Below are 26,895 nucleotides of genomic sequence, written 5' to 3'. Positions count from 1 at the left end.
CCAGCAAAAACAGCAAAACAGCAAAAAACAGCAAAAAACAGCAAAAACAGCAAAAACAGCAAAACAGCAAAAACAGCAAAAACAGCAAAAACAGCAAAAACAGCAAAAACAGCAAAAACTGCAAAACCAGCAAAAACAGCAAAAACAGCAAAGAAAGCAAAAACAGCAAAAATATCAAAAACAACAAAAACAAACAAAAAACCACAAAAACAAACAAAAAACCACAAAAACAACCAAAATTTCAAAAAAAAAGTGTCGACCTGGTTTATGGATGGTCCCTAATTTTTAGACACACATTTTTACATACAAACTTTCGGATAATCTACATATATGGAAAATCAAAACTTCGAATAATCGAGTTTGGATTGTACATCATCATTTAAAAAAGAAACAAAAATTAGACCAGAAATCGATATTTTCATCTTATGGCTTTTTAGTGAATTCGAAAATTGAAACTTTGTTACAAAAAGCTTATAAATATATCAAAAGAAAAGTTTGTACAGCTGTTGAAATATTCTCAAAAGTGAAGCAATTTGTTTGAAAATCATTTAAATTTGAATATCCCAACCCAAAATGAGTTATCCTTATTCCATTTAGAAAAGAATTACTACGGAACTACGGAAAATTTTAGTCAGTTTTTAGCCATGAAAATTTATATGGTTTGTCACAGTTTGCTGAATTTTGAAAAGTGTTCATTTACTGAAAAAATAGTAGATAATAATAGTTTGGTGTGATAATGTATTGGAGTTAAGAGGAACATTTTAAAGTCATCGTCCTACCACGTGATCATCATGGCAACGACGCCCACGCGTCACCATAACGTTGCGCGCGCGTTTTCGCTGCTTCACGCGTTGTCCTGGAAGCAGCCTGCTGCTGTTTTCCCTAGCTTCGACCACCCCCAGCTTGTTTGTTATTTTGCTCTTTGCAAAAAACGGGCCTGCTTAGAACAAAATCACCCAGGACACTTCACCTTGCCCCGTGCGGTTTTATTGTTGCGGTTTGTGACCGACCTGCCTTCCTGGCCTGCTACGTGTGCCCTGTGACCTCTTGCCGTCGGTACCAAGCTTCAAGCTTCAAGTTCAGCCCGTTTGATTGACAATTTGCATATGTGGCGAAATATAGCTGCAACAACTCCGCGCAAAGATTCCGTGACCTGCAAGTAGGACCTAGAAAATCGCACACAGCCAGGTAAGGCGCATTGTTTTATTTCGGATCGAAGTCATGACTTTATGATTATTGTTGCAGCTCCTTTCGAAGACCGCAGGGAAAGGGCGGAAGCAGAAGTTGAAGAAGACGTAGGAAAAGGTAAGAAATCTGTCCGTCACCGGAAATTGGATCATTGCGTGACTCTCGCTTTCACCTCACTCTTGGGACTTGGTCGACTGGAGGATGTCAACATCGGAACCGAAGCGTCTTTCAACGAACCTGGCCACCATGTACGGAAGGTAAGGGGGAAAGGGGGGAGGGTCGGGACGGGGGTCGTATATGCTATTTTTATGTACTGTAAGGTTCAATCGCATAATTCTGCACTGAGACGGTGCACGTTAAGGGAGACTTTATAGGTTTTGGTGTAGGTCTTCGATTTATTTCGTTTGGCCTATTTCTGGAGGTTCATTCAGTCAGCGGGTTTCGAACAGTGTTGACCTGTTGTGCGCCACAGGTCTTGCGCGCACTACATTGTAGATGACCACCTCCAGCGGGACCAAGTTCAAGAAGATACGCCGTGGTAACCTTGATCCCCCTTGAATAACGCCCCGTAAATCCCTCTTCTCAACCCAAGAATCGCTGCAGGTCACGAAAGGATGAAGATATGCTTCTGTTCGGATCTGGACAAGTCTGTGCTGATCAGCAACTTCGAGAAGCGCGGCTGGGTGCAGGTTTCCGCCGACGACGATTGGAACTTTTACTGGGCTGGCACCGGAACGTGTCGTAACATCTTCAGCGTGGACAGCGGCTACCGGATGCACGACAACCAGCTGATCAACCACTTTCCCAACCACTACGAGCTCTCGCGGAAAGATTTGCTCGTCAAAAACATCAAACGCTACCGCAAAGACCTCGAGCGAGATGGGAATCCGCTCGCGGAAAAGACCGAGATCAACATTCCGGGAGGGTCAAAGTACCTCTATCTGGACTTTATCCCGGTAACGTTCGTCCTGCCGGCCGATTACAACATGTTTGTCGAGGAGTACCGGAAGAATCCGCAGAGCACGTGGATTATGAAGCCCTGTGGAAAGTCTCAGGGAGCAGGAATATTCCTGATCAATAAACTGTCCAAGCTGAAGCGGTGGTCGCGCGAGGCGAAAACGTCGTTTCATCCCCAGATTGGGAAGGAGAGCTATGTTATTTCGAGGTGAGTGAAGGTTGCGGACAATTGTGATTCTGATGAATGCTGAAAAATACCTGGCATTTATTAAATCTTAATCTTTTTTTGGTAATTCCAATTTGTCATCATAAATTTGCATCTACAAATAGCAATTACCTCCGTTCAAACCCGAGCATGGGTAAATAACAAGGGAAATGCGTAATAATACCTTTCTCTGGTATCAATACCAAATTTTGGTATTCCTGGACCCTTAAAAATTTGTCTAAAGGATTATGCAAGAGCAAAATGTGGTATCATACCAATTTAAGGTATTGTTTTGATATTGCAAAATTGCAGAATTTGTCAATGGTCGAACACCACATTTTGGTATTATTTTGGTATTAAAGTGTTTTATCAAATTCCTCTGAAACTATGGGAAAATTTTGACCAATTTTGACAAAATAATTAATTTTGCGCTAAAACGAGGTCTCAAAGCGAATGCTTTCATTGAAAACCGGAAATTTCAAACTTGATTTTAAACATTTTTGATATACCCCCTACAGAAATGACTTGAAATTGTGGAAAATTTTATAAGTCAGGATGGCACATTTTGGTATTATTTTGGTATTAAGGTGTTTTATCAATTTCCTCTGAAACTATGGGAAAATTTTGACCAATTTTGACAAAATAATTAAATTTGCGCTAAAATGATGTCTCAAAGCGAATGCTTGCATTGAAAACCGGAAATTTCAAACTAGATTTTAAACATTTTTGATATACCCCCTACAGAAATGACTTGACATTGTGGAAAAATTTCTAAGTCAGGATGCCACATTTTGGTATTATTTTGGTATTAAGGTGTTTTATCAATTTCCTCTGAAACTATGGGAAAATTTTGACCAATTTTGACAAAATAATTAATTTTGCGCTAAAATGATGTCTCAAAGCGAATGCTTGCATTGAAAACCGGAAATTTCAAACTAGATTTTAAACATTTTTGATATACCCCCTACAGAAATGACTTGACATTGTGGAAAAATTTCTAAGTCAGGATGCCACATTTTGGTATTATTTTGGTATTGAAAGGTTTCATCAATTTTCTCTGAAACCATGGATTTTTTTAAAATTTTTGACGAGATAATTAATTTTGCGCTAAAATGACTTGAAACCCAAAAATGTTAAAGCTGATTTAAATTTTTTTTTTGTGATATACCCACTAATATTTTTTTCAAAAACGTTGAAATTTTTCTAAGTTGGGATAACCAAATACTTTGAAAAACGAGTCAATCAACAGATTATTGAATTTTGGTGAATTTCAATCCATTTTCATTTTAATAATACTTATTTTTCAATCTTGTTATTTTTCAGAAGCTTCAAGAACTTCAAGTACAGCCGTTCATCAATGACAAATGTATTTGGTGTGGTGAAGAATATCACTAAAAACAACATGGAATCATCAGGTGAGTAGATTTGGTTGTTGCATAAGGATCATTTACGTTTTTTTCACTAACTGCAAGTGCTGCACTAACAATGGTATGAAAATACCAAATTTTGGTATTACTTGTGCAAATACCAGCGACCATAATGTGCTCTTGGTTGCCCAGTAATAGATGGTAAAGTACCATGAAATCAAACCAATATCATGTTTGTGGAAGACCACAGGAATACCAAAATATGATTTTCCAAGGGCGCGGGAATACCTAAAATTAAAACCATGACAATACCAAGTTTTGGTATTCAAGCAATGTTCAAAAATCCAGAAGACCTCAACTTGGTATTGAAATGATTTTATTTTGTGGTATTATTTTACCTTTGGAATAACATGGTATGGTATTGTTGTACCCTTCCACATACAAGCTTTTGGTATGATTTCATGTTATTTTACCATCTATTACTGGGCAACCAAGGGCACATTTTGGTCGCTGTTATTTGCCCAAGTAATACCAAAATTTGGTATTCCCGTGTTATTTACCCCTGCTCGGGAAATGACACTTTTTTATTGTGTAGTTAGCGCTTTGGTTGGCAAATGCATGTTTGGAATTAATATTTAAAGCTTGAATGTAAAAATTCTTAAGATAAAATCGATACTGCAGATATTTCCCATGATCCCTCATTTTGAAAATGTTTAGTATTTTATTTCGATTCCTCTTAGTATGATGGTCAAACCTTTAAATGTTTTTAAAACTATTTTGTGAGATTCACTACAGTGCGAAAGTGCATTGAATTATTTTTTTCGAAAATCGGTATTTCTTTAAAAGATTTTCTAATTAATTCTTGTATAGCACAATGTTGATGAGTCAAAGGGTAGAATTTTACAATTTTCTAATTTTGAATTGGATAAAGCGTTGTCCATGTCGCAACCTTGCTCTATGTCAAATGCAGCATTTTTGTATTATTTGTTTTTCCATATAAATCTTGAGTCATACAAAATGGGCATGTGATTATTCAAAAATCTGTATCTTGAAAGGGATTTCTTGATCGATGGTGTCTTCAGCAAAGTTGTAGGTTTTGATAAGGACTTTTCAGAAAGGTACACGGAAAAACAAATTTCCCGATTTTTTTTATTTGGCTTAGAATCAATTAAGTTTGAATTTCCACAATACGTATTTTTTATTTCGAGATTTTTTGATAAGTTTCGAAAAAAAGTTTTGGCATTTTCAAAATATTTTATGAAGGAACAGCACGCCTGCAAAACCATATTTTTGAAGAGCTGTCTTTATTTGACATCGTTGATCGGACGGCTCTTAAATCTAAATTTTGTGAAAAATTAGTTTTTTTTGTGGCATCTAATAAGTCCTCATTTTCAACTCGCGATATCTCGGAAACTATTGGTTTGATTTTGAATGTTAAAATAATGAAACCTTTGTCTTTTTCTAATGAAACTTTTTTTTTCAGAATTAAGAGCAACTTTTCTTAACCCTTTCAGGCCTGAATTTTTCTGAGCTGTGTTAATCTACAATTTTGGTACCAGTAGTTAATTTTTTCCATGAGTAAACAGAAACAGGCAAAAAAAAGTTACATTTCATTATTGGATGTTCTGGGTCCTCCAAAGTGTCCTGGAATACAGATCTTGGAGTCTACCGCCGTAACAACACGATTCTACCAAGTTTCCGATTATGGTTCATATTCAGTGATGTCCCTGGGACCCTTTGGCAACACTATGAGCTATGTGGATCACTTTTGGGATGTTCTGGGTCCTCCAAAGTGTCCTGGAATACAGATCTTGGAGTCTACCGCCGTAACAACACGATTCTACCAAGTTTCCGATTATGGTTCATATTCAGTGATGTCCCTAGAACCCTTTGGCAACACTATGAGCTATGTGGATCACTTTTGGGATGTTCTAGGTCCTCCAAAGTCTCCTGGAATACAGATCTTGGAGTCTATCGCCGTATCAAAACGATTCTACCAAGTTTCCGATTATGGTTCATATTCAGTGATGTCCCTGGAACCCTTTGGCAACACTCTGAGCTATGTGGATCACTTTTGGGATGTTCTAGGTCCTCCAAAGTCTCCTGGAATACAGATCTTGGAGTCTACCGCCGTAACAACACGATTCTACCAAGTTTCCGATTATGGTTCATATTCAGTAATGTCCCTGGGACCCTTTGGCAACACTATGAGCTATGTGGATCACTTTTGGGATGTTCTAGGTCCTCCAAAGTGTCCTGGAATACAGATCTTGGAGTCTACCGCCGTAACAACACGATTCTACCAAGTTTCCGATTATGGTTCATATTCAGTGATGTCCCTGGGACCCTTTGGCAACACTATGAGCTATGTGGATCACTTTTGGGATGTTCTGGGTCCTCCAAAGTGTCCTGGAATACAGATCTTGGAGTCTACCGCCGTAACAACACGATTCTACCAAGTTTCCGATTATGGTTCATATTCAGTGATGTCCCTAGAACCCTTTGGCAACACTATGAGCTATGTGGATCACTTTTGGGATGTTCTAGGTCCTCCAAAGTCTCCTGGAATACAGATCTTGGAGTCTATCGCCGTATCAAAACGATTCTACCAAGTTTCCGATTATGGTTCATATTCAGTGATGTCCCTGGAACCCTTTGGCAACACTCTGAGCTATGTGGATCACTTTTGGGATGTTCTAGGTCCTCCAAAGTCTCCTGGAATACAGATCTTGGAGTCTACCGCCGTAACAACACGATTCTACCAAGTTTCCGATTATGGTTCATATTCAGTGATGTCCCTGGGACCCTTTGGCAACACTATGAGCTATGTGGATCACTTTTGGGATGTTCTAGGTCCTCCAAAGTGTCCTAGAATACAGATCTTGGAGTCTACCGCCGTAACAACACGATTCTACCAAGTTTCCGATTATGGTTCATATTCAGTGATGTCCCTGGGACCCTTTGGCAACACTCCAAAGTGTCCTGGAATACAGATCTTGGAGTCTAGTAATGCTAAAGGTTGCCAGCTTCTGGCGGGTTTCGCTTTGTAACCGAAAGGATGGCTTGAATCCCTTCTGGCGAGGCAAAAGGGGTAGGGTGAGTTGAATTTGTTCATGTCATAAACCTCCCAAAACCTAACACATTCAATCTCTCGAACGATCTGTGGGCGGCTGAATCTGAGCATTGAAAAACTCTGTAACAATACACGGAGAAGTGCTTCAACTGCAACTTTCTACTCGCTAACATACTCTTTGGCAAAATTCGAGCTGAAAATTGGGCTATATGATCGGTATCGAATTATATATGGGTCAAAAATATACGAGGTTTCCCCTCAATCTCACTTATCTCCACGTCCGCGGATTGGTTTCTCGTGTTCGTCAAAGGGTCCCAGGGAAATCACTGAATATGAACCATAATCGGAAACTTGGTAGAATCATGTTGTTACGGCGGTAGACTCCAAGATCTGTATTCCAGGACACTTTGGAGGATCCAGAACATCCCAAAAGTGATCCACATAGCTCATAGTGTTGCCAAAGGGTCCCAGGGACATCACTGAATATGAACCATAATCGGAAACTTGGTAGAATCGTGTTGATACGGCGGTAGACTCCAAGATCTATATTCCAGGACGCTTTGGAGGACCCAGAACATCCCAAAAGTGATCCACATAGCTCAGAGTGTTGCCAAAGGGTTCCAGGGACATCACTGAATATGAACCATAATCGGAAACTTGGTAGAATCGTGTTGTTACGGCGGTAGACTCCAAGATCTGTATTCCAGGAGACTTTGGAGGACCTAGAACATCCCAAAAGTGATCCACATAGCTCATAGTGTTGCCAAAGGGTCCCAGGGACATTACTGAATATGAACCATAATCGGAAACTTGGTAGAATCGTGTTGTTACGGCGGTAGACTCCAAGATCTGTATTCCAGGAGACTTTGGAGGACCTAGAACATCCCAAAAGTGATCCACATAGCTCATAGTGTTGCCAAAGGGTCCCAGGGACATCACTGAATATGAACCATAATCGGAAACTTGGTAGAATCGTGTTGTTACGGCGGTAGACTCCAAGATCTGTATTCCAGGAGACTTTGGAGGACCTAGAACATCCCAAAAGTGATCCACATAGCTCATAGTGTTGCCAAAGGGTCCCAGGGACATTACTGAATATGAACCATAATCGGAAACTTGGTAGAATCGTGTTGTTACGGCGGTAGACTCCAAGATCTGTATTCCAGGAGACTTTGGAGGACCTAGAACATCCCAAAAGTGATCCACATAGCTCATAGTGTTGCCAAAGGGTCCCAGGGACATCACTGAATATGAACCATAATCGGAAACTTGGTAGAATCGTGTTGTTACGGCGGTAGACTCCAAGATCTGTATTCCAGGAGACTTTGGAGGACCTAGAACATCCCAAAAGTGATCCACATAGCTCATAGTGTTGCCAAAGGGTCCCAGGGACATTACTGAATATGAACCATAATCGGAAACTTGGTAGAATCGTGTTGTTACGGCGGTAGACTCCAAGATCTGTATTCCAGGAGACTTTGGAGGACCTAGAACATCCCAAAAGTGATCCACATAGCTCAGAGTGTTGCCAAAGGGTTCCAGGGACATCACTGAATATGAACCATAATCGGAAACTTGGTAGAATCGTTTTGATACGGCGATAGACTCCAAGATCTGTATTCCAGGAGACTTTGGAGGACCTAGAACATCCCAAAAGTGATCCACATAGCTCATAGTGTTGCCAAAGGGTTCTAGGGACATCACTGAATATGAACCATAATCGGAAACTTGGTACAATCGTGTTGTTACGGAGGTAGACTCCAAGATCTGTATTCCAGGACACTTTGGAGGACCCAATACATCCCAAAAGTGATCCACATAGCTTATAGTGTTGCCAAAGGGTCCCAGGGACATCACTGAATATGAACCATAATCGGAAACTTGGTAGAATCGTGTTGTTACGGCGGTAGACTCCAAGATCTGTATTCCAGGAGACTTTGGAGGACCTAGAACATCCCAAAAGTGATCCACATAGCTCATAGTGTTGCCAAAGGGTCCCAGGGACATTACTGAATATGAACCATAATCGGAAACTTGGTAGAATCGTGTTGTTACGGCGGTAGACTCCAAGATCTGTATTCCAGGACACTTTGGAGGACCTAGATCATCCCAAAAGAGATCCAAAGGGATCGAAGTGGTCCCAAATGGTCGTGGGGATGTGACTGGTAATAACTAAACTTCATTTGCCTTGAAAAATCGTTGTAAGCCTGAATTATCTTCAACATTTTCTGAAGTTTCCAAATTTCAGGTTTTCAGGATGTTCTAGGTCGTCAAAAAGGCCATTAACAACCACTCAAACATTTTTTCCTAGGTAGAGAAACTCATAAATTACAACTTTGCTGAACAATGTTATATGTTTTGAGCACTGTGTGATTTTATAAAACCGAATTTCGGTATGGGTCATATATGACCCATCAGGCCTGAAAGGGTTAAATGCTAATAACACTGATTTTGGACAAATGTTTTTAATTGAAAAGTGCAGAATATTTCACAAAAAATGATTATTTAACATTGGAAATCAAGCCAAACAGATTCCGAGATATAACTAACAAATTCAAAAGCAATTTTAGATTTTGCAACTTATTTTTTTAAATTTTGTTTAATTATATTTAGGGCTAGTGATTTGTATGTCAGATTTACAACTTTTTTTTAGAATATATTGTTCATAAGAATATCCTACGAAATGCATAAATTGACCGAAAAGGTGCCCAAACCTTATTAAAATACTAAAATTTCCCTACTGCTGAAATGTAGGAAAATAAACAAAATTAACGTTTGGACCCGAGCAGGGGTAAATAACACGGGAATACCAAATTTTGGTATTACTTGGGCAAATAACAGCGACCAAAATGTGCCCTTGGTTGCCCAGTAATAGATGGTAAAATAACATGAAATCATACCAAAAGCTTGTATGTGGAAGGGTACAACAATACCATACCATGTTATTCCAAAGGTAAAATAATACCACAAAATAAAATCATTTCAATACCAAGTTGAGGTCTTCTGGATTTTTGAACATTGCTTGAATACCAAAACTTGGTATTGTCATGGTTTTAATTTTAGGTATTCCCGCGCCCTTGGAAAATCATATTTTGGTATTCCTGTGGTCTTCCACAAACATGATATTGGTTTGATTTCATGGTACTTTACCATCTATTACTGGGCAACCAAGAGCACATTATGGTCGCTGGTATTTGCACAAGTAATACCAAAATTTGGTATTTTCATACCATTGTTAGTGCAGCACTTGCAGTTAGTGAAAAAAACGTAAATGATCCTTATGCAACAACCAAATCTACTCACCTGATGATTCCATGTTGTTTTTAGTGATATTCTTCACCACACCAAATACATTTGTCATTGATGAACGGCTGTACTTGAAGTTCTTGAAGCTTCTGAAAAATAACAAGATTGAAAAATAAGTATTATTAAAATGAAAATGGATTGAAATTCACCAAAATTCAATAATCTGTTGATTGACTCGTTTTTCAAAGTATTTGGTTATCCCAACTTAGAAAAATTTCAACGTTTTTGAAAAAAATATTAGTGGGTATATCACAAAAAAAAAATTTAAATCAGCTTTAACATTTTTGGGTTTCAAGTCATTTTAGCGCAAAATTAATTATCTCGTCAAAAATTTTAAAAAAATCCATGGTTTCAGAGAAAATTGATGAAACCTTTCAATACCAAAATAATACCAAAATGTGGCATCCTGACTTAGAAATTTTTCCACAATGTCAAGTCATTTCTGTAGGGGGTATATCAAAAATGTTTAAAATCTAGTTTGAAATTTCCGGTTTTCAATGCAAGCATTCGCTTTGAGACATCATTTTAGCGCAAAATTAATTATTTTGTCAAAATTGGTCAAAATTTTCCCATAGTTTCAGAGGAAATTGATAAAACACCTTAATACCAAAATAATACCAAAATGTGGCATCCTGACTTAGAAATTTTTCCACAATGTCAAGTCATTTCTGTAGGGGGTATATCAAAAATGTTTAAAATCTAGTTTGAAATTTCCGGTTTTCAATGCAAGCATTCGCTTTGAGACATCATTTTAGCGCAAATTTAATTATTTTGTCAAAATTGGTCAAAATTTTCCCATAGTTTCAGAGGAAATTGATAAAACACCTTAATACCAAAATAATACCAAAATGTGCCATCCTGACTTATAAAATTTTCCACAATTTCAAGTCATTTCTGTAGGGGGTATATCAAAAATGTTTAAAATCAAGTTTGAAATTTCCGGTTTTCAATGAAAGCATTCGCTTTGAGACCTCGTTTTAGCGCAAAATTAATTATTTTGTCAAAATTGGTCAAAATTTTCCCATAGTTTCAGAGGAATTTGATAAAACACTTTAATACCAAAATAATACCAAAATGTGGTGTTCGACCATTGACAAATTCTGCAATTTTGCAATATCAAAACAATACCTTAAATTGGTATGATACCACATTTTGCTCTTGCATAATCCTTTAGACAAATTTTTAAGGGTCCAGGAATACCAAAATTTGGTATTGATACCAGAGAAAGGTATTATTACGCATTTCCCTTGTTATTTACCCATGCTCGGGGATTGTGCTTCTTTTTGGTGATATTAGAGCAAATGAAATGTTTAAAATCTCAATAAAATTAAAATAGCTCATAAATTCAACTAACGAAATTCGGCCAAATTTCCTAAAACAATCCAAAACAAGTTTTTTTCATATAAATAGTTATACCAAAATAACACATTTTGGCGTATATTTTGTGCAATTTTTAGAGTGACGTGAAATTTCCGTAAAATTCCAATGTTTTTTATTTGGCATGCCGCGAAACTAAGATTGTTTGCCGTGAAAGATCACTAGCCTTAATAATATTTAACCATTTTCTCACAATTTTTTTTCAAAAGATTTAAACTTCTAAAACTCCTATCGGTTGGCACCTGAATTCCTTCTCAACATACAGATTTTTTAAAATATTCACATGCCCATTTTGTGTAACCCATCCGCAAAATTGCATGGCTTCTCTTGATAAAGGAAATTCATGGACAAAGTTAATGTAAACATCCACTGACGTAAACGAAGACATAAGCTAAGAAAAAAAAAATTAGCGGCCTTACCCAAGTTATAGAATAATTTTGTTACTCTCAAAGTGTTTTGATGAATTTTCTATGTTTTTAAATTTTTGGAACAATTTGCTCTTAGAACAGATTAAATTGGTTTCTATATTAAACATCTAGTTTTAGTGTAAGTTTTTCCCCGATACTTATGACTTACGGCATACGACTTTTTCAAATATCATGCTAGATTTTCAAAAACTCCAGACTATTCTTCTCTAAAAGCCCAATCAATCACCTTTGTTGTGGGTCCAGAAGAGCTAAATTCGGTTGAAATGACGCAGACTCATGATTATGAGTTATGATTTTTTGAAAGAAAATGCTTTTTGCGAAAGTCGATCAAAACTGTCATTTTCTGGACCACCCCAACAAGGCACGTTGCGCGTCAAAAAACCCAGTTTTTATTTTGAAAAAATCATAACTCGGAAACGTGCTGCTCGACATCGCAATTTTTTTGTAATGTTATGTAAAATTTTCCGAGGAATCCGATAAAACTATTTTCAGACATAGGCTCTTTGGTCCAAAAAATACGGGTCTAATTATTTTGGAACCCCCAGAAAAGGCCAAGGGACCCCCAGAAAAATTTTGAGCCCAATCGGATAACTTTTTTTTTTTCAAATGGAATTACTGTATTTAGTTATTAGTGAAATCTGTCCACTAATTTTATGAGACAAGTGGTAATTGGTAATTCTGTTTTCAAATCAATATTTTATCAAAATTTTGCAAAAAAATATACTCCACACAAAGTTTTTCCTCAGATACATCGAAAACCCCCTCCTGATTGGCGGCAAAAAGTTTGACCTACGCCTGTACGTCCTGGTGACGTCGTTCCGCCCGCTCAAGGCTTACCTGTTCCGGCTGGGCTTCTGTCGGTTCTGCACCGTCAAGTACGACACCAGCGTCACCGAGCTGGACAATATGTACGTGCACCTGACCAACGTGAGCGTCCAGAAGCACGGCGTAAGAATTGACAGAAATTGCTTAAGGGTTATTCGAGGTAATTAGATTGGATTGATTACAGGGTGAGTACAACAACCATCACGGCGGCAAGTGGAGCGTCCAGAACTTGCGCCTGTACCTGGAGGGAACCCGCGGGAAGGAAGTTACGGACAAGCTGTTTGGGGCGATTACCTGGTTGATCGTACACTCATTGAAGGCCGTCTCGAGCGTGATGGCCAGCGATCGGCACTGCTTCGAGTGTTACGGGTACGACATCATCATCGACAACGCGCTGAAGCCGTGGCTGGTGGAGGTTAATGCGTCGCCCTCGTTGACGTCGACGACGGCCAACGATAGGATACTGAAGTACAAGTTGATCGACAATATTTTGAACATTGTGTTGCCACCGGATGGTGTTCCGGAGTAAGTTTAAACCCTGCTTTGGCAAGTTCAAGGTGACTACTTGTCAAACGCAGGGCATGGCAATCTTTGATGGCATTTACAGTAAAGGGACGTTTTCTTTCAGTGTAAGGTGGAACAAGATCCCGAACCCGGAAATGCTGGGCAATTTTGACCTGCTGATCGACGAGGAGATTGCCGCGCAGGACGACGGAGCGCCCAACAACAACGGCAAAAGCAGATCCAACAACAACCGGTGGAAATGAGATTAAATCAACGACGACACGTGGTCACTTTTTTTAATGTTTCTTTTCTATCTTTTCGATACTCGTTTTGCTCAATAATTCAGCTTTTATTTCTCATTGTGTTTTTTTGTTGGTTTTTGTTGTTTAGCGCAAATTTGCTCTATTGACAATTGGTTTGATTCGACTAGTGAATTTCACTATTTTTCTCTTCTGCGGTTTCGTTTACAAATTGATTCAAATACAAATGACAAATGACGCGCTTCGTGTGCGATTTGTGTGGAACGTGGTTGTTCACTGCCAAGTAACAAATATTTAATTCGTCGTCGTCGTCGATTCGCTAATAAAAACAATTTAGTTAGTTTTGTGTGACTTTTTGTCGTTCAATCTGTTTGACGAACTGGTTCGAAATCATGACTTTCGTTAAACTGCTTCGTTAAATATTTCCTTTTTCTTCTCTCTTTCTCTATATAAGTTTTCTTTTTAGTTTTTGCTAGCATTTGTTTTTAAATCTTTTATCTTTATTCCATATGACTACAATTGTGCGAACGTTTTCTTATTTGTCAATTATTATCCCAAATTCTAAGTCTCGTAAAGACGCTTTAGTAGTAGATACTTACCGCGTGTTGCTCTTGCGAGAGAGATTTTGTGAGTGGTCTCGTTTGAATTAAATAGAACCCAAGATCTCTTATTTTTGAATAAGTGTAGCGTGTATCAAGAATATCGTCAAACCAAAAAAAAGCTTAATATAAGGAACAATAGCAAATGAAACTTCAAACATGGATTTACATAGAGGCGTGTAACATTAGGTAGATAATTAAAAAAAAACTTAGTAAAAATTAACTTTTTAATTAATACATCGAAGTCTTCATCTGAAATTTGTAATATTTCCATAGATATATAAATAATGATGACAAAATAAGAATCATTGAATAAAGAGAATTTCCATCGAGCACTTGATCTATTGGATCTTCTTGAAAGTATGGGAATTTTGTAAAATCTGCAACTTGCTAAAGATGTGTGCATTTCCTTTATTTAAGTTATTTTTTAAATAAACTATTCTCAAAATCGTTTCGAAAAGAAAATTTTTAAGAATAATCTTTGAGAAACAACATTAAAATAAAAAAAAACGACGCTTTTGAAAATATTTGACAAAACATAAATAATATGAAAGCCAATTTATAGCTTTCATATAATTTTAATTTTAATTTCGTATTAAAAACTATTTATTGTCTGCCATAAAAAAAATAATAAAAAAAACAGCAACATACAATTATATACCTATATTATGACAATTATTAATATCACTTAATTTCCTATTGAATCCATCAATTGACTTTAACATCAAAAATTAACTACATAACTACACATATTTTTTCTTGCCTACAAAAAATCTATCGCTTGATTTTAAATTTAAAAAATCAATGTAATATATTTTTGGTTTTAATGCCAAAATAGATTTTGTTGAACCTGCAACTTTTTTTCTCAGAACCAAGGATCAAAATTATTACCTAGAATACTTTAATATATTGTCATTTAATTTAATTCAATTTAATTTTTTTTCCAGAAAATGTCAAGTATATATATATATTTTTAAAGATAAATCAGACTAATTACTATCTTTTTTAAACTAACAAATATCATTAAATATTAATCTGCATTTGAAAACATTTAAAAAAGACATTGCTATGACATGTTTTTTCTCGAAACATTAAACGACTTATTTTTAAATCAATTGAGATTATACACTCACATAATCCAGAACAAAATTTTCAGTTTGATATTTGCCTTGAATCTAAGCTTCATTCTACGACCCGAAATCCTCAGAAAAGTGAACACAAAAAAATAATCATTTCCAGTAATCGTGAATTTAGTTCATGAATTTAAGAACCAGAAAGGAAATGATTCATTAATATATTACTACGTAGTTCTCAAATTCATGAACACAATTCAAGATTTCCGGAATTGACTTTTTTTCGAGAATGAACCAAATATGACCCCAAAAAAAGCTCTAAAGAAATTTGGAAATTCCAAAACGGCGACCTAAATGGAGGAGATTTAATATTGAGAAAATACATTTTAAAATGTAACAGGAAACCTACCAGTCAAATGCTACCAAAATGGGGTCACAGAACTCGAATTTGTTGTAAAAAGTAAAAAAAATCGAACTTCAAATAATTGAAACTTCGGATTATCGTGTCTAGACTGAATAATTCAAAGCAGCAAAATAAAAATAGTAACATTAACCAATTTAAGAATTTGATTAAAATATAGTTAATAATTTGATTTTTTTCTGATGATTAATACTAAAAGCATATAATTCAAATAATTTTAGCAGTTAAAACATCGTTAACCTCAAAATTAGAATAATTCGACTCAATGCAAATTTATTTATCCACGAATATTACACCAAAAGAAAAAAAAAGGACCCATATTTATATGAAAAGTTTCATAGCTTGGCCCGCCAAGCTGATCAATTCAGAGAGAATAAAATAAAATCAAGAATGAAAATGGGAGCTAACCAACAACATACAGACAAAATGGAACAAACAACAACAAACAATAGGAGGAGAAGAGCGGAGAAGAGAACACAGAGGGACAGGTGTGTGTGATTGACAGTGGTGTATCGCTTCGAGTTTTGTTTTTATTCAAAAAAGTCAGTCTGCTTCGTTGGATAATTGTTCATTTAATTGGCTTGTTTTTATTAAAAGAAATTGTTAAAATATATATTTAATATAAATATAAAGACCAAATAAAATTACAATTTTCTAACCACTATACACTGTTCTTTTGTTTTGCATCATGTTTTTTCCGCTTTCCTTCGTCGCGCTCTCACAATTTGTTTCCTTTTTTTACACTCTCTTTCTCGTAATAGTTGCTTCTCTCTCTCGCTCGAAGAAGTGTCTAGTGAGTCTCTCTCTCGAATTTGATTTGCTCTCGGCTCTAACTTTCTCTCTCGTTCTCTGCAGCATCATCCTTTCGCCATTCGGTTTCTACTTGTTTTCTGCTTTGTAATTGTTTAATTATTAACTAGTATGTACAGGAATTTTGTTATACTCGCTAGGATTAGAAACTTAACTAGTGATAGTTACAGGACAGTTAATAATTTATTTCTTTTTTCTTGTTTTTTGTTGCTCCTACCATAGATTTTAGATCATTGTTTTAGTAAATGTTTTATTGTATGAATTTTTTAATTCGTTTTCCCTTTTGTGTTTTCATCAGTTTAAATACAATCGCTAGTTTTCATCTCGTCTCGCCTACTACGCTGCACTAAACCATTTTTCGTCGTTCGAAAGGCCAAAAAACTTAGGAGATTACACGCGTTGTTTTGCTTCATTTTTTTTTAAATACACAGTCTAGAGCGCGAGATGGAGAGTGCTTTTTTGTTGAGTGAGAGAGCACGGTATCAATTTACAATGTTTTCCATTTCCCCTCTCCCATCTGCGCGCGTTTGTTTGTGTGAGTAGTTGTGTTAATTTGTTTTTGTTTTGCTTTTGTTTCGTGACAGTTAAATGAGGAAACCTAAAGTATAATACCATACTATCGCGCGTACACTATTTACACACAAAAATACAACTGGGTACCGAAAAGTAGGCACTGGTTAACGGGCTTGAACGATCTGTCAACAAATTCAGAAAAAGCTTTTGACACTGTTTAAAAAATCGTTCCGGCCCATTTCCCATGCTCTCTTTCAGCGATTTCCCCAACACGATCAAAATCGAATTCAAAAGCTGCGCTAGTTTGCTCTTTCTTCGTTTTAATTATGCATTAAATATTCTATACAATTAGTAATCCTACCATCTAACCAGAATTTACAGTATTTTTCTTCAATGTGGTACATCAGACAGAAGGAACTAATATTTCTTTCTTACTCAAGCCTTTTTTCACCTTTATTACGTTTTTTTCTTCGTGTTAATTCTCTTTCACTTCTTTTTTGTTTTTGTTAGCGTTTGGATTTCAAAACATTTTCAGTTTACACACTAGTCATCTAAATTTCACGCTTTCCTCCGTTTCATGACCCGCTGAAACGAATGTAAACGGCCTCGTTCGTTTTTTTGTTTGTTTGTTTTGCTTTGCGTGCATGTTGTGACAGTTGATTGTTTGTGTTAGCTCTGCTGACGCTGCGTGATCGAAGAAACAATGAAAGAGAATAATAAAAACAACGTGTTTTTCCTTCTTTTTTTTACTTTTGGTTCCGGAGAAAGAATGGTAATAAATAAGTTGCACTTAACATAAGCTGAAATTGACTAGATTGGTGTAACAATCGACGGAGTAGTGAGGCTTTTTGAAACAAAAACAACAAATTGTGTTTGCCTGTTCGATTGTTTGTCCTCCTCGTTATTGCAAGTTTGGAATTGCCGTAACTCGATTGCTAGATTAGAAAATAAAATAAAAAAAAATATTGTAAAATAATATTCCGACCAGTGAGGTTAGCGTTTCGATGGAAACAATCGTGTATTAGTTCTTTCTTTTGTTACTTTGCTTTTTTTATTGTATTTGTTGTCTCTCTGTTTAATAAATAATAAAATCTTACAAATACAGGTTAGTCGTCAGCGCGATTTTTCTTTTGTTTTATTCCACTGCTGGTTGGGCAACTTTGCACAAAACTCTATTCTACTACTATGTACAAATACTATTTTACCTTTGTTCATTTTTTCGACACTTTTGTTTGTTTCTTTCGGCCTTATGGTTGGTTTTCGTTTGCTGTTTTTTGCTTTATTTTGCTCAATTTGTGTTTGTGTGAGTGTTGTTGCGCCAGTAATACTTTAGCAGCGGCGAAATTTTTTTTTGAAAAAGTTTACTTCCTCAGGAATGTTTTTCTTTTCATTTTCTGTTTGGTGTTTGGGGTTTTTACGTCAACATTTTATCTTTATACTTGAAAGAGAAACACCTATGTTATTGTACTTTAAGTTTCTCTTTTCAGTAAAAAGATAAAAAAATAACAAAAAATCAAAAACAAAAAGTATAATCTCAATAGCAAAGAGCTTCTCCATGCACGTGATACATTAAAAAAAGTATTTTTTTATTTGGTTTGATTGCTAACTTATTGTGTTACCAGAGATAAACAGATTTAAAACATGAAATCAATGCAAAAATCGTTTACGGAGCAAAATAAAAGACTTTCGAATAAGGAAATTATATTATTAGAGTGTAATGTGAGTCTGTTTTAAAATGGGAAAGGGCAACTTTTGGCTTGGTTGAAAATTAGGGTGGTTCACGATTAGAATGTTTAAGAAAATATAACCTTCAATTATTTTAGATATTTTTTTCTCTCCTATAAGGTTACAGGACACGCCAATAAAAGAATCTTTGTCGAAGACACCCCTGACACCTGACAAATCTACGCTTTCTACGAAAATTTATTTCAAGAGCATCAGAGAAATCCTCAAAAATCAGTATATAGCAATTCAGGGTTAAGTTTTAGGTAAAAGTGATGTTCTGAGCGCTTTTAGAGCTCTAAAATCAAACATTTTCGATTCACAAAAATAGTTTTGGATTTATTTGTCGAAAGTTTAATGTAATTTAATGTAAAATATCATTTTTTGGATTTCTATGTAAAATAATCATAAAGCCCTACAGAAACCCAAAAGAAAATTAAATCAAATTGAAATAGATTTTTTTTAGTATTTGCACTATATATTGTAAATAGTTTGAAATTTGGGCGTAGAATGTAAAAAATGAAAAATTTGATCAATTTCTTATTGGAAAAAAATGTAATGGAAAAAATCGGAATATTTGCACGGAAATTGGTCAAAATTTGTTTTTTTTTCAAACTATAAACACCAACTTTCTGTTCTCACCGACTTAATTTATCATACCTGAAATTTCATCTCCCAATTTTTAATGCCCTTCTTTCTGTCGCGAAATTCTCAGCAAATAGAAATATCGCTCTCAATAACGTGCTTCTGACATTCACATCCCTCTCTCCACTTTCTCCCTCTCAGAGTCTAGCCACAAAAGCCGCCACAAAACAAAATTTGCCAACGCAGTGACAAAAACGCGTGGTCGATTCCCAATCCCCCTCTTGTGTTCTTTCATTGTAGTTTGATGAGAAAACAAAAAAATCTTCAACGAGAGTTCGTCAACGAGAAAAAGAGAGGGAGTGAAAGAAATAGCATGCTCATGCTGGCAATCACGAGACGCTGGAAGAGATCTCACAAGCTATCGAGACGGTCGCTATACTCTTTTATGTTTTGGTGCAAGAATCTTCAAATGACACTCATTTACAACACTCAGTGAAATTGGAATCAAAATCTAAGGTTGTTTAAAGAGGAGTTTTTTTTAAAGAAAAGTTTCTGAGAAACGTCTCTTCAATTTCATAAGTGTCCCTCCCATACAATATGTCAGATAATTTTAAACAGTTATTTTTAGTTGCAAGTTTTTGCCACTAGATGGCGACACTTTAAGTTAAACTAAATTAATGATTGATTTCGTGATTTTCCACCTGTTTATCTGTGATACCACCACTTCTTTTTTTTTCTAAAACTTAGAAGGTGGAAATATTTTCGTGTTTGTGTAACATCTTTTGCTAGGCGGACTTTTTTTTGTTAATTTTAATTTTTAATCGTTGTTTACCTTCTACTACTCGACTTGATGCGCTTGACTGTTGTTGTTTTCGTTTGTTTACTTTTCTGCTGCACACAAAAATGTAGGAAAGATTGAGAGATTTGAGAATGGGGGAGGGCTTCGTTTAAAAGTTAAAGAGAGTTAAGAGTTTTTAGAGTGAAAGAGAACTAGTGTGGAGTTGATTTTTTTTGGTGTGGGTATTTTTAGGAGTCAGATTTTTGATGTTTTGTGTGTTCAAATTCGATGGCCTCTGACGTTTGTTTTTTTTTGTTTCTGGATGAGGGATAAAACTTTAGGATTTGTTTCTTTTTTGTTATTTTTAAATTTTCTAACTTTCGTCTCAATTGTTTAAAACATTTTTTCTATACAATCGCTAGGGTGGCGCGCGTGTGTGTGTTAAATACAAAAAAAAAATCGTACACATTTAACTCTTTTTTGTGTTGTTGTTTCTCTGCAAGAAGGCAAATTTCTACACGAACATTACGCTGATCTGGTGTTGGTGGTGGTGGTGACGGTGGCTGTTCTGGAAGGGAAGAGGGCCGACCTTAGTTGCCGACGTACCTCCGCAGAGGCACGGCCGCCGGCGTGGACCAGATGGACGAGGAGGTCTCGTAGATGCTCGGAAGTGATCGCTTGAGTAGCTTCTTCGAAGGACTTCGACTTGGCTTTGGTATCGCTGGTGCTGCTGTCGATGAAGTTGATGAGGTTGATTGTTCTGCTGCTGCTGCTGTGGTTGTTGTGGGTGGGATCGTTGATGTTGCTGATGGTGCACTACTACTGCTGCTGCTGATGCTGCTGCTACTCGCGCTTCCACTTTCGCTGGATGTCTTTGGGGTCGTTGTTTGCGATGGTTTATGATTAGAAAGACTACTCTTAACACTATCGTCTGCAGGAGACTCTTCAACCTGGCGTAGTTCATCAGCAACACAATGATCATCGTAACGGCAGGTGATCTTACCGTCCTGTAGCGGCAACGAGGTTCGTCGTCAGATCATGTGTGTGTGGTTGAGGTTGTGGTTGCGTGCGCGTGTTTTTCGGTGTGAATTGTGGGTGTGATATTGTGTGTGGGTTTTTTTTTGGTGGGTTGGTGGTGGTTGAACGCAAAAACGAGGTGAAGAAAAGAGAGTGAAAATTAAAACATGTAATTTCAACGGTTTGTACAATGTGGTTTTGGAGTTTGTTTTTTTTTGCTTCTGATACAATATAGTTCAATTTGGGAGGGAGAATAAAGACGGTGGCGGCCAAGATGAATGCTGGATGACCAGGCGTCTCCACCAAGTTCACACTTTTTCATCTTGACCCCCAACCGGAAATCTACATAAAACAAATTTAAATCTGTCTAATCAGTTACGAATCACTCTTGTGTGAGAACGAGGAGTTGTGCGTTTTTGTTTACAGTGGTGGTGCGTACTGGTTTTTGTGGGTGTGTGTGAAATTTGTGGTACATTTATTTTGGAAATCTCTATTGCAGTTGCTTGCCCACCGATAGACACGGATTTTCGACGGAGAGACGGTTAATTTAAATTAGTTTTATGGTAGGGCACTCAACAGTTTGAAAAAGAATCCGAAAAATCTTGTTTATAAAACAGCAAAGAAATTATTTTACAGCGCGAGTTGTATCTCGTAACGAGGTTTACTGATGTGTATAAATACGACGAGTGCTGATAAAATCAAGCTTTGTTTCCCCGCTTTAATACATCGAATAGTATTTCTTTCCGATTCTGTAATTTTTCGTGAAGAAAAGAAGGCCGTTTAGTCATTTGATCGATAATGTCAGTAAAGGTAAGAAAACTCATAAAGGAGTTGCAAAAAGTTTTTTTTGCAATTCCTTCATTAAACTACTCACTATTCCTGTCATTCTTAAACGACAAAAAATCCTACTTTTCTGTACAAAAAAAAAACCAGTATCGAATAGTAACACTTTTCAAAATGAATTCTGAAAAGTTCAGATTTTCAGCACTGAAATGGATGCTGAAAAGTTGAACTTTTCAGCACCTGTTTCGAAAAGTAAAATTTTTCAGCACTTGTTTCGAAAAGCAAAACTTTTCAACATTTTTTTTATTTATTTGATTTGGACGTTGTTCATGGATGCCTCATTTCAATAAATTCAACTGATTTCAGTAAAGAAATTTTGGTAAATAGCTAAATTTTCACATACATTTTTCTTTAAAAAATTCAATCCAGCAAAATCTGAATAAATGGTTTAGTTAATTAATTTAGCAAATCAGCAGTAATCAATTGTCAATAAGCAAATTGATAGCTGGCTTTAAAGAGCATTAGAAACGAATTAAGTTATTTTTTTATAAAGCATTTATTTTATATTGTATTTAATGTTATTTTTTTAATCTTAAAAAATACTGATTTTTTTTTGAATCAAGGGTCCTTATTTTCGGTTCAAAGATCAACAATCAATCACTCATCGCCAAACGAATCTTTGACGACTGAAGCGCGCAACCATTCGTGAGCGAACACGACTCGTTAGCTATCAGTGACTTGACCTGTTGCTTCATCCAGCGATACAAATACTTTCTTTGCTCTTGAATTTCTTTGCCTACTCCGTCCGTCTACCCGAGTCACAATCGAATATGCTCGGAGAAGAGATAAGCTAACAAAATACCAGCGTGGCGTTCTTTTGGCCGTAAATTATTATTTGGCATGGTGAAATTGCTGTGTCTTTAATGTTGTGTTAGGCCGTTGCAAATATTTTTCAAAGTTAATGTCGTCCCCCTTCAAAATCGCTATGAACAATCAGAGGCTAAAAATATATATATAATTTTTTTTTAAACTTCAAAATTTTAAAAGAAACAAATATCTAATCAACTGAAAACTATTTTAAATGCATTTTCCACATTTTAAATCATTTTAAGCATGTCTGAGATCGATCAAAAATATTTTCAATTTTTGTGGAATTCCAAAGTACAGCACAGCAATTTTTTTTCGGTTAAAAAAAATAATATCTTTATTACTTGGATATTTTGAAAACTTTTGATTGCAAAACAACTGGGCAGTTGTAAAATGCTTTTCAGAACACTTTTTTTATGAAAATGTTAATTCCATGGCTTGTAGTTTAAATTAACACATAAACTTTAAAAAATATTTGCAACGACCTTATCAACAAAAAGCTAAAATATTTTTGATAACATCGATTTTGAGAAATTTAAAAAATGATCAAAACAAAGCCGATCGCAAACTATTTAAAGTCAGCTTCAAGTGACACAGCGCAATCAGCCTCTTTGAGCTATTCGCTGACTAGCCCATTCGAGATTCGAGAGAGAGAGAGTGAGAGCAAAATAAAGAGTATTCAGTAGCGATTGGTGTGGAAGTGCCAGCGGTAGGAATTCATCAGAGCAGTTTGCTTCGCGTTCGATGTATGCTCGCAAGTGAATGAGTGTTTTTGGTGGAATCGGAACGGTTTTATCCCTTATCCCCGAATCCCACTTTCCCGAATCCCATATCCCCGAAAATCATTTCCCCGAAAATTCCACATCCCCGAAAATCATTTTCCCGAAAGTGCCACTTCCCCGAAAATCATTTTCCCGAAAATTCCACATCCCCGAAAATCATTTTCCCGAAAATTCCACATCCCCGAAAATCGTTTTCCCGAAAATTCCACATCCCCGAATGTCATTTACCTGAATGGCCATTTTACCGAACTGCCGTTTTCCCGAATTTACATATACCCGAATGGTTACTTCACCAAAAAATCATTTTTTTCCGAATGATGACCTAAATATAAACTAAATTGTTATTTAGGGATTTTTTTTTATAAAAGTATGACGTTAATATTAAATTCTCCTACGTGTTTTGTAAGATTAAAAAAAAAACAAATAACCGTAGAAGGCCATTAATAAACCACGCGGACACTTCAAGAGTGCGGGGTATTGAGATCATCCACGTTCCATAAAAAAAGATTTTTTTTTGTAGAGGCCATTTTCAGCAAAGGACAATTTTCCAAAACGGTATCTACGTGGTAAGGATAGAACAGCAACGATAGCTTTATGCGACGACTCGATGCGCAGGATTCAGTTTGTTCTAGATTTTGTTTAACTGAACTAATTTGTCTTTATCAATTTTGGCTGGATGAAGGCTTTGAACAATTAATTTTTATTTTTTCACGCCCAATTCGAGTTCTGCGACCAACCCTTTAAATCTTATCTAAATAGTTGATTATTGAATTACAAAAAGCATTTTTTGAATATTTCATCACCGCCATTTTAGATTTAAAATTACTAAATCACTTTAATGTAGTTTAGGAGCTAAACTTAAGCTCGACAGCTGATTTTGGTTGCCAAGGTCCCGAGTAACAATTACAAATTTTTGCGGTAGTCGGGCCTGAACGTGTGTCAAACACGTTCTGACCTGAAATCCCTTTGGCCAGTTGTCGCACTTACATCAATTTGAATATTCAAAATTCAAGTGAAGCTCGGAATTTTTTGAACGTTCAATAGAGTAATCTACGTTCGTTTGTATTGCGTGTACGTACACAAAAATTAAGTGAGGTTAAATTTTGTCAGCCAGCAAAATCAAATGGTGCACTAGTGTGCGTACGCGAAACGTCATAAAGCTCTATTGTGGACATGATACTTTATTGATCGCTACTTCCCCGAACCGGGGTTCGGGGAAATGGCCGTTCGGGATTATGGTCATTCGGGAAAATGATTTTCAGGGATGTGGAAAATTAGGGGAAGTGACCATTCGGGAAAATGGTTTTTAGGGAAAGTCGCCATTCGGGGATATGGCCGTTCGGGGAAATGGATCGTTCGGGTAAATGATTTTCGGGTAAATGACATTTCGGGAAAGTGTCTTTTCGGAGATGTGGCATTCGGGGAAATGTCTCTTCGGGAATGTGGGTTTCGGGGAAATGTCATAGATTCATCGGAACCCCTGATTCTAATAGTGCTTATCATTTTTGAAGTAATATTAGCCATTTTATTTACAGGTTTTTTTCAAACTTTTTATTATTTTTTTTAATTGAATATTTAAAAAATGTATTTTTTCATTACTTTTATCAATCTAAAATCGGTTTCAAAGCTGTGATATTTTCGACTTTTTTTCAAACTGTTGAGTGAGCTGTTGAACGAGGTTATCTTTCTACAATCTAGCAAATTTACACAAGCATGCGACACTGAACCCAAAAAGAAAAGAAAAAACTAACTGCTACTAAATTGAACGAAAACGAGGAACTCAAAAAGAAAGCCCAAAAAATATAGAGGAAAAGAATATATCCAACAAACTGGAAATGCACATGGACGGGGGGGGGTTGATCTATGACCATGATCGTGACAGTATGAGGGGGTGATTTGTGGTTATGTGAGTGTTTGACGAAGAAATGCGACAGATAAGGACAATTGTTACTGCCAATTGGTTAAATTTATGAAGGAATTTTGTACTGCTTTTAATGTTATTTTAATTCAAAAAGTTGAAGACAGGACAAATGTATCGAAAAAGTATCTCAACTTTCAAAACAAAATATAATTTGTTAAAAAATAAACCAACGGAGCTTGGAAGGTTCGTGGAACATGCTAACAAAAAGAAACTCTATCAAGTTAAGCTAAATGGAATCGGAAATTTCCGTCTCTTTGGAAATTTTATTGGAATATTCAATGAAATTGGAGTTGGTGTGGGGGTGCAGGGAAATCTGTGCTCTGGTGCTGTCGTTTTTTAAGAAACGTGACAAACATGTAACTCTTATTGAACGCTACGAGATCGGTAAATTTGTATGCGTGAGAGAAAGGTGATGTTTGTCTGTTTGAAGTAAAGTAATAGTAACGAGAGAACACAAAAAACTCAAACAGGTTCAACGAAACTGAAGAAACGTAACACTTTGGTTGGAACTGATTCGCTAAATGAACGAAATCATAACGTTTTAACCAGTGTATTCTTAGATTTGCGCGATAGAGAGGGTAAGAAAGGGAGGAAAAATCCTTGCTATTTGAAGGGGTTCGTTTCTTGTTATAAGTAAAGTGGTGCTTTACAGAGGATTCGTGGTGATAGTCCTGTTTTAAGGGAGGACAACAATTGTATTTACATTGTTCTCTTTTTATTGCAGTACAAGGCAGTGAGATTTTGGTGATTGTTCTTGAAAATACACAAACTTTGCATCTTACTTATGAGAGATTTTAAAATGGTGATGTGGAAAGAGAAAACTGTGATCATGTGATAGAGAAGAGTGAAGTTTGAAAGGAAACAACAGAAGGCACTTTCTGGAAGAGGATACCTCAAACGAACTAAATTTTTAAATTTTGAAAATTCAGCTCAACAAAAGGTACATTCTCCCAGAAAGTGGTTGTGTGTACATAATTGAAAACGATAAAGCACATACGTTTGAACCAAGGAGAGGAACAAAACAATAATAGGTAAACATTTGGCCAAACCGAAAAAGTCGAACCCAAAAGTCGAACGGAAAAATCATAAAAATACATAAAGTTACCAAACCATAAGTAGAAAAAGAAAACGAATGTAAGTGTAGTTAAAGAGTGATTTTTTACCGATGCACACAACACGCGGAATTGCTCACCAGTTGGGCACAGTAGGGGACCTGGAATGTAATTTGTTCGCAGGTTACAGTGTTATTAAGGTTAATACAAGTAAGGGGATTATTTTGTATTTTTTTTGTTTGCATTTTGTTTTACGGCAGGTTTTAGTGTTTTGTTTTTGGGAGGTATGGCATAGTAAGTTGAAAAAAACGAAAACAAAAACATTAGTGATTAGTATCGGGGTGTACAGAATGTCGGTGAAGGGCTGTGGAGTTTGAATCGTTGTCAATAATTGTGTTATTGTTGTTGCTTTTAGAATAGAACCATTTATTTAAGGAATTTGTTTTCATTTGTATGTCTTATATTAAATTTATCTTCAGTGT

General features: G+C 36.2%; 2 protein-coding genes across 11 annotated transcripts in view; one reads left to right on the top strand and one right to left on the bottom strand.

Annotated features, from left to right (window-relative positions):
- The first annotated feature begins 1,013 nt into the window (after positions 1–1,013).
- LOC120425956 (polyglutamylase complex subunit TTLL1) lies at positions 1,014–19,432 on the top strand. 5 transcript variants are annotated; one of them, XM_039590597.2, is made up of 7 exons: positions 1,014–1,188; positions 1,246–1,305; positions 1,389–1,445; positions 1,781–2,353; positions 12,648–12,849; positions 12,911–13,251; positions 13,355–19,432. In XM_039590597.2, exons 3-7 carry the CDS (start codon positions 1,390–1,392, stop codon positions 13,491–13,493), a joined length of 1,311 nt encoding a protein of 436 aa, XP_039446531.1. In that variant the 5' UTR covers positions 1,014–1,188; positions 1,246–1,305; position 1,389; the 3' UTR covers positions 13,494–19,432. The 5 variants fall into 5 exon arrangements, with proteins under 5 accessions (XP_039446531.1, XP_039446535.1, XP_039446533.1 ...); XM_039590601.2 differs by lacking the exon at positions 1,389–1,445 and having other exon boundaries at positions 1,022–1,188; positions 1,792–2,353; XM_039590599.2 differs by lacking the exon at positions 1,389–1,445 and having other exon boundaries at positions 1,024–1,188.
- A 254-nt stretch (positions 19,433–19,686) lies between these two features.
- Positions 19,687–26,895, bottom strand: part of LOC120425965 (protein NEL-like) — a 168,035-nt gene continuing 160,826 nt past the window's right edge. For 4 of the 6 annotated variants that reach the window (XM_039590613.2, XM_039590612.2, XM_039590618.2 and 1 more), the window contains 2 exons: positions 26,525–26,574; positions 19,687–20,998 (listed from right to left, as the gene is read on the bottom strand). In XM_039590613.2, coding sequence (XP_039446547.1) covers positions 20,506–20,998; positions 26,525–26,574 — 543 coding nt within the window. In that variant the 3' untranslated portion in view covers positions 19,687–20,505. The remainder of the gene's footprint in view (positions 20,999–26,524; positions 26,575–26,895) is intronic. The other 2 variants (XM_039590614.2, XM_039590616.2) reach the window with 2 other exon arrangements.

Source organism: Culex pipiens, chromosome 2 (assembly GCF_016801865.2).
Source record: "Culex pipiens pallens isolate TS chromosome 2, TS_CPP_V2, whole genome shotgun sequence".
In the NCBI taxonomy this organism is placed as follows: Eukaryota; Metazoa; Arthropoda; class Insecta; order Diptera; family Culicidae; genus Culex; species Culex pipiens.
Note: the sequence above shows the minus strand (reverse complement) of the source record. Positions and strands in the feature narration are given on the sequence as shown.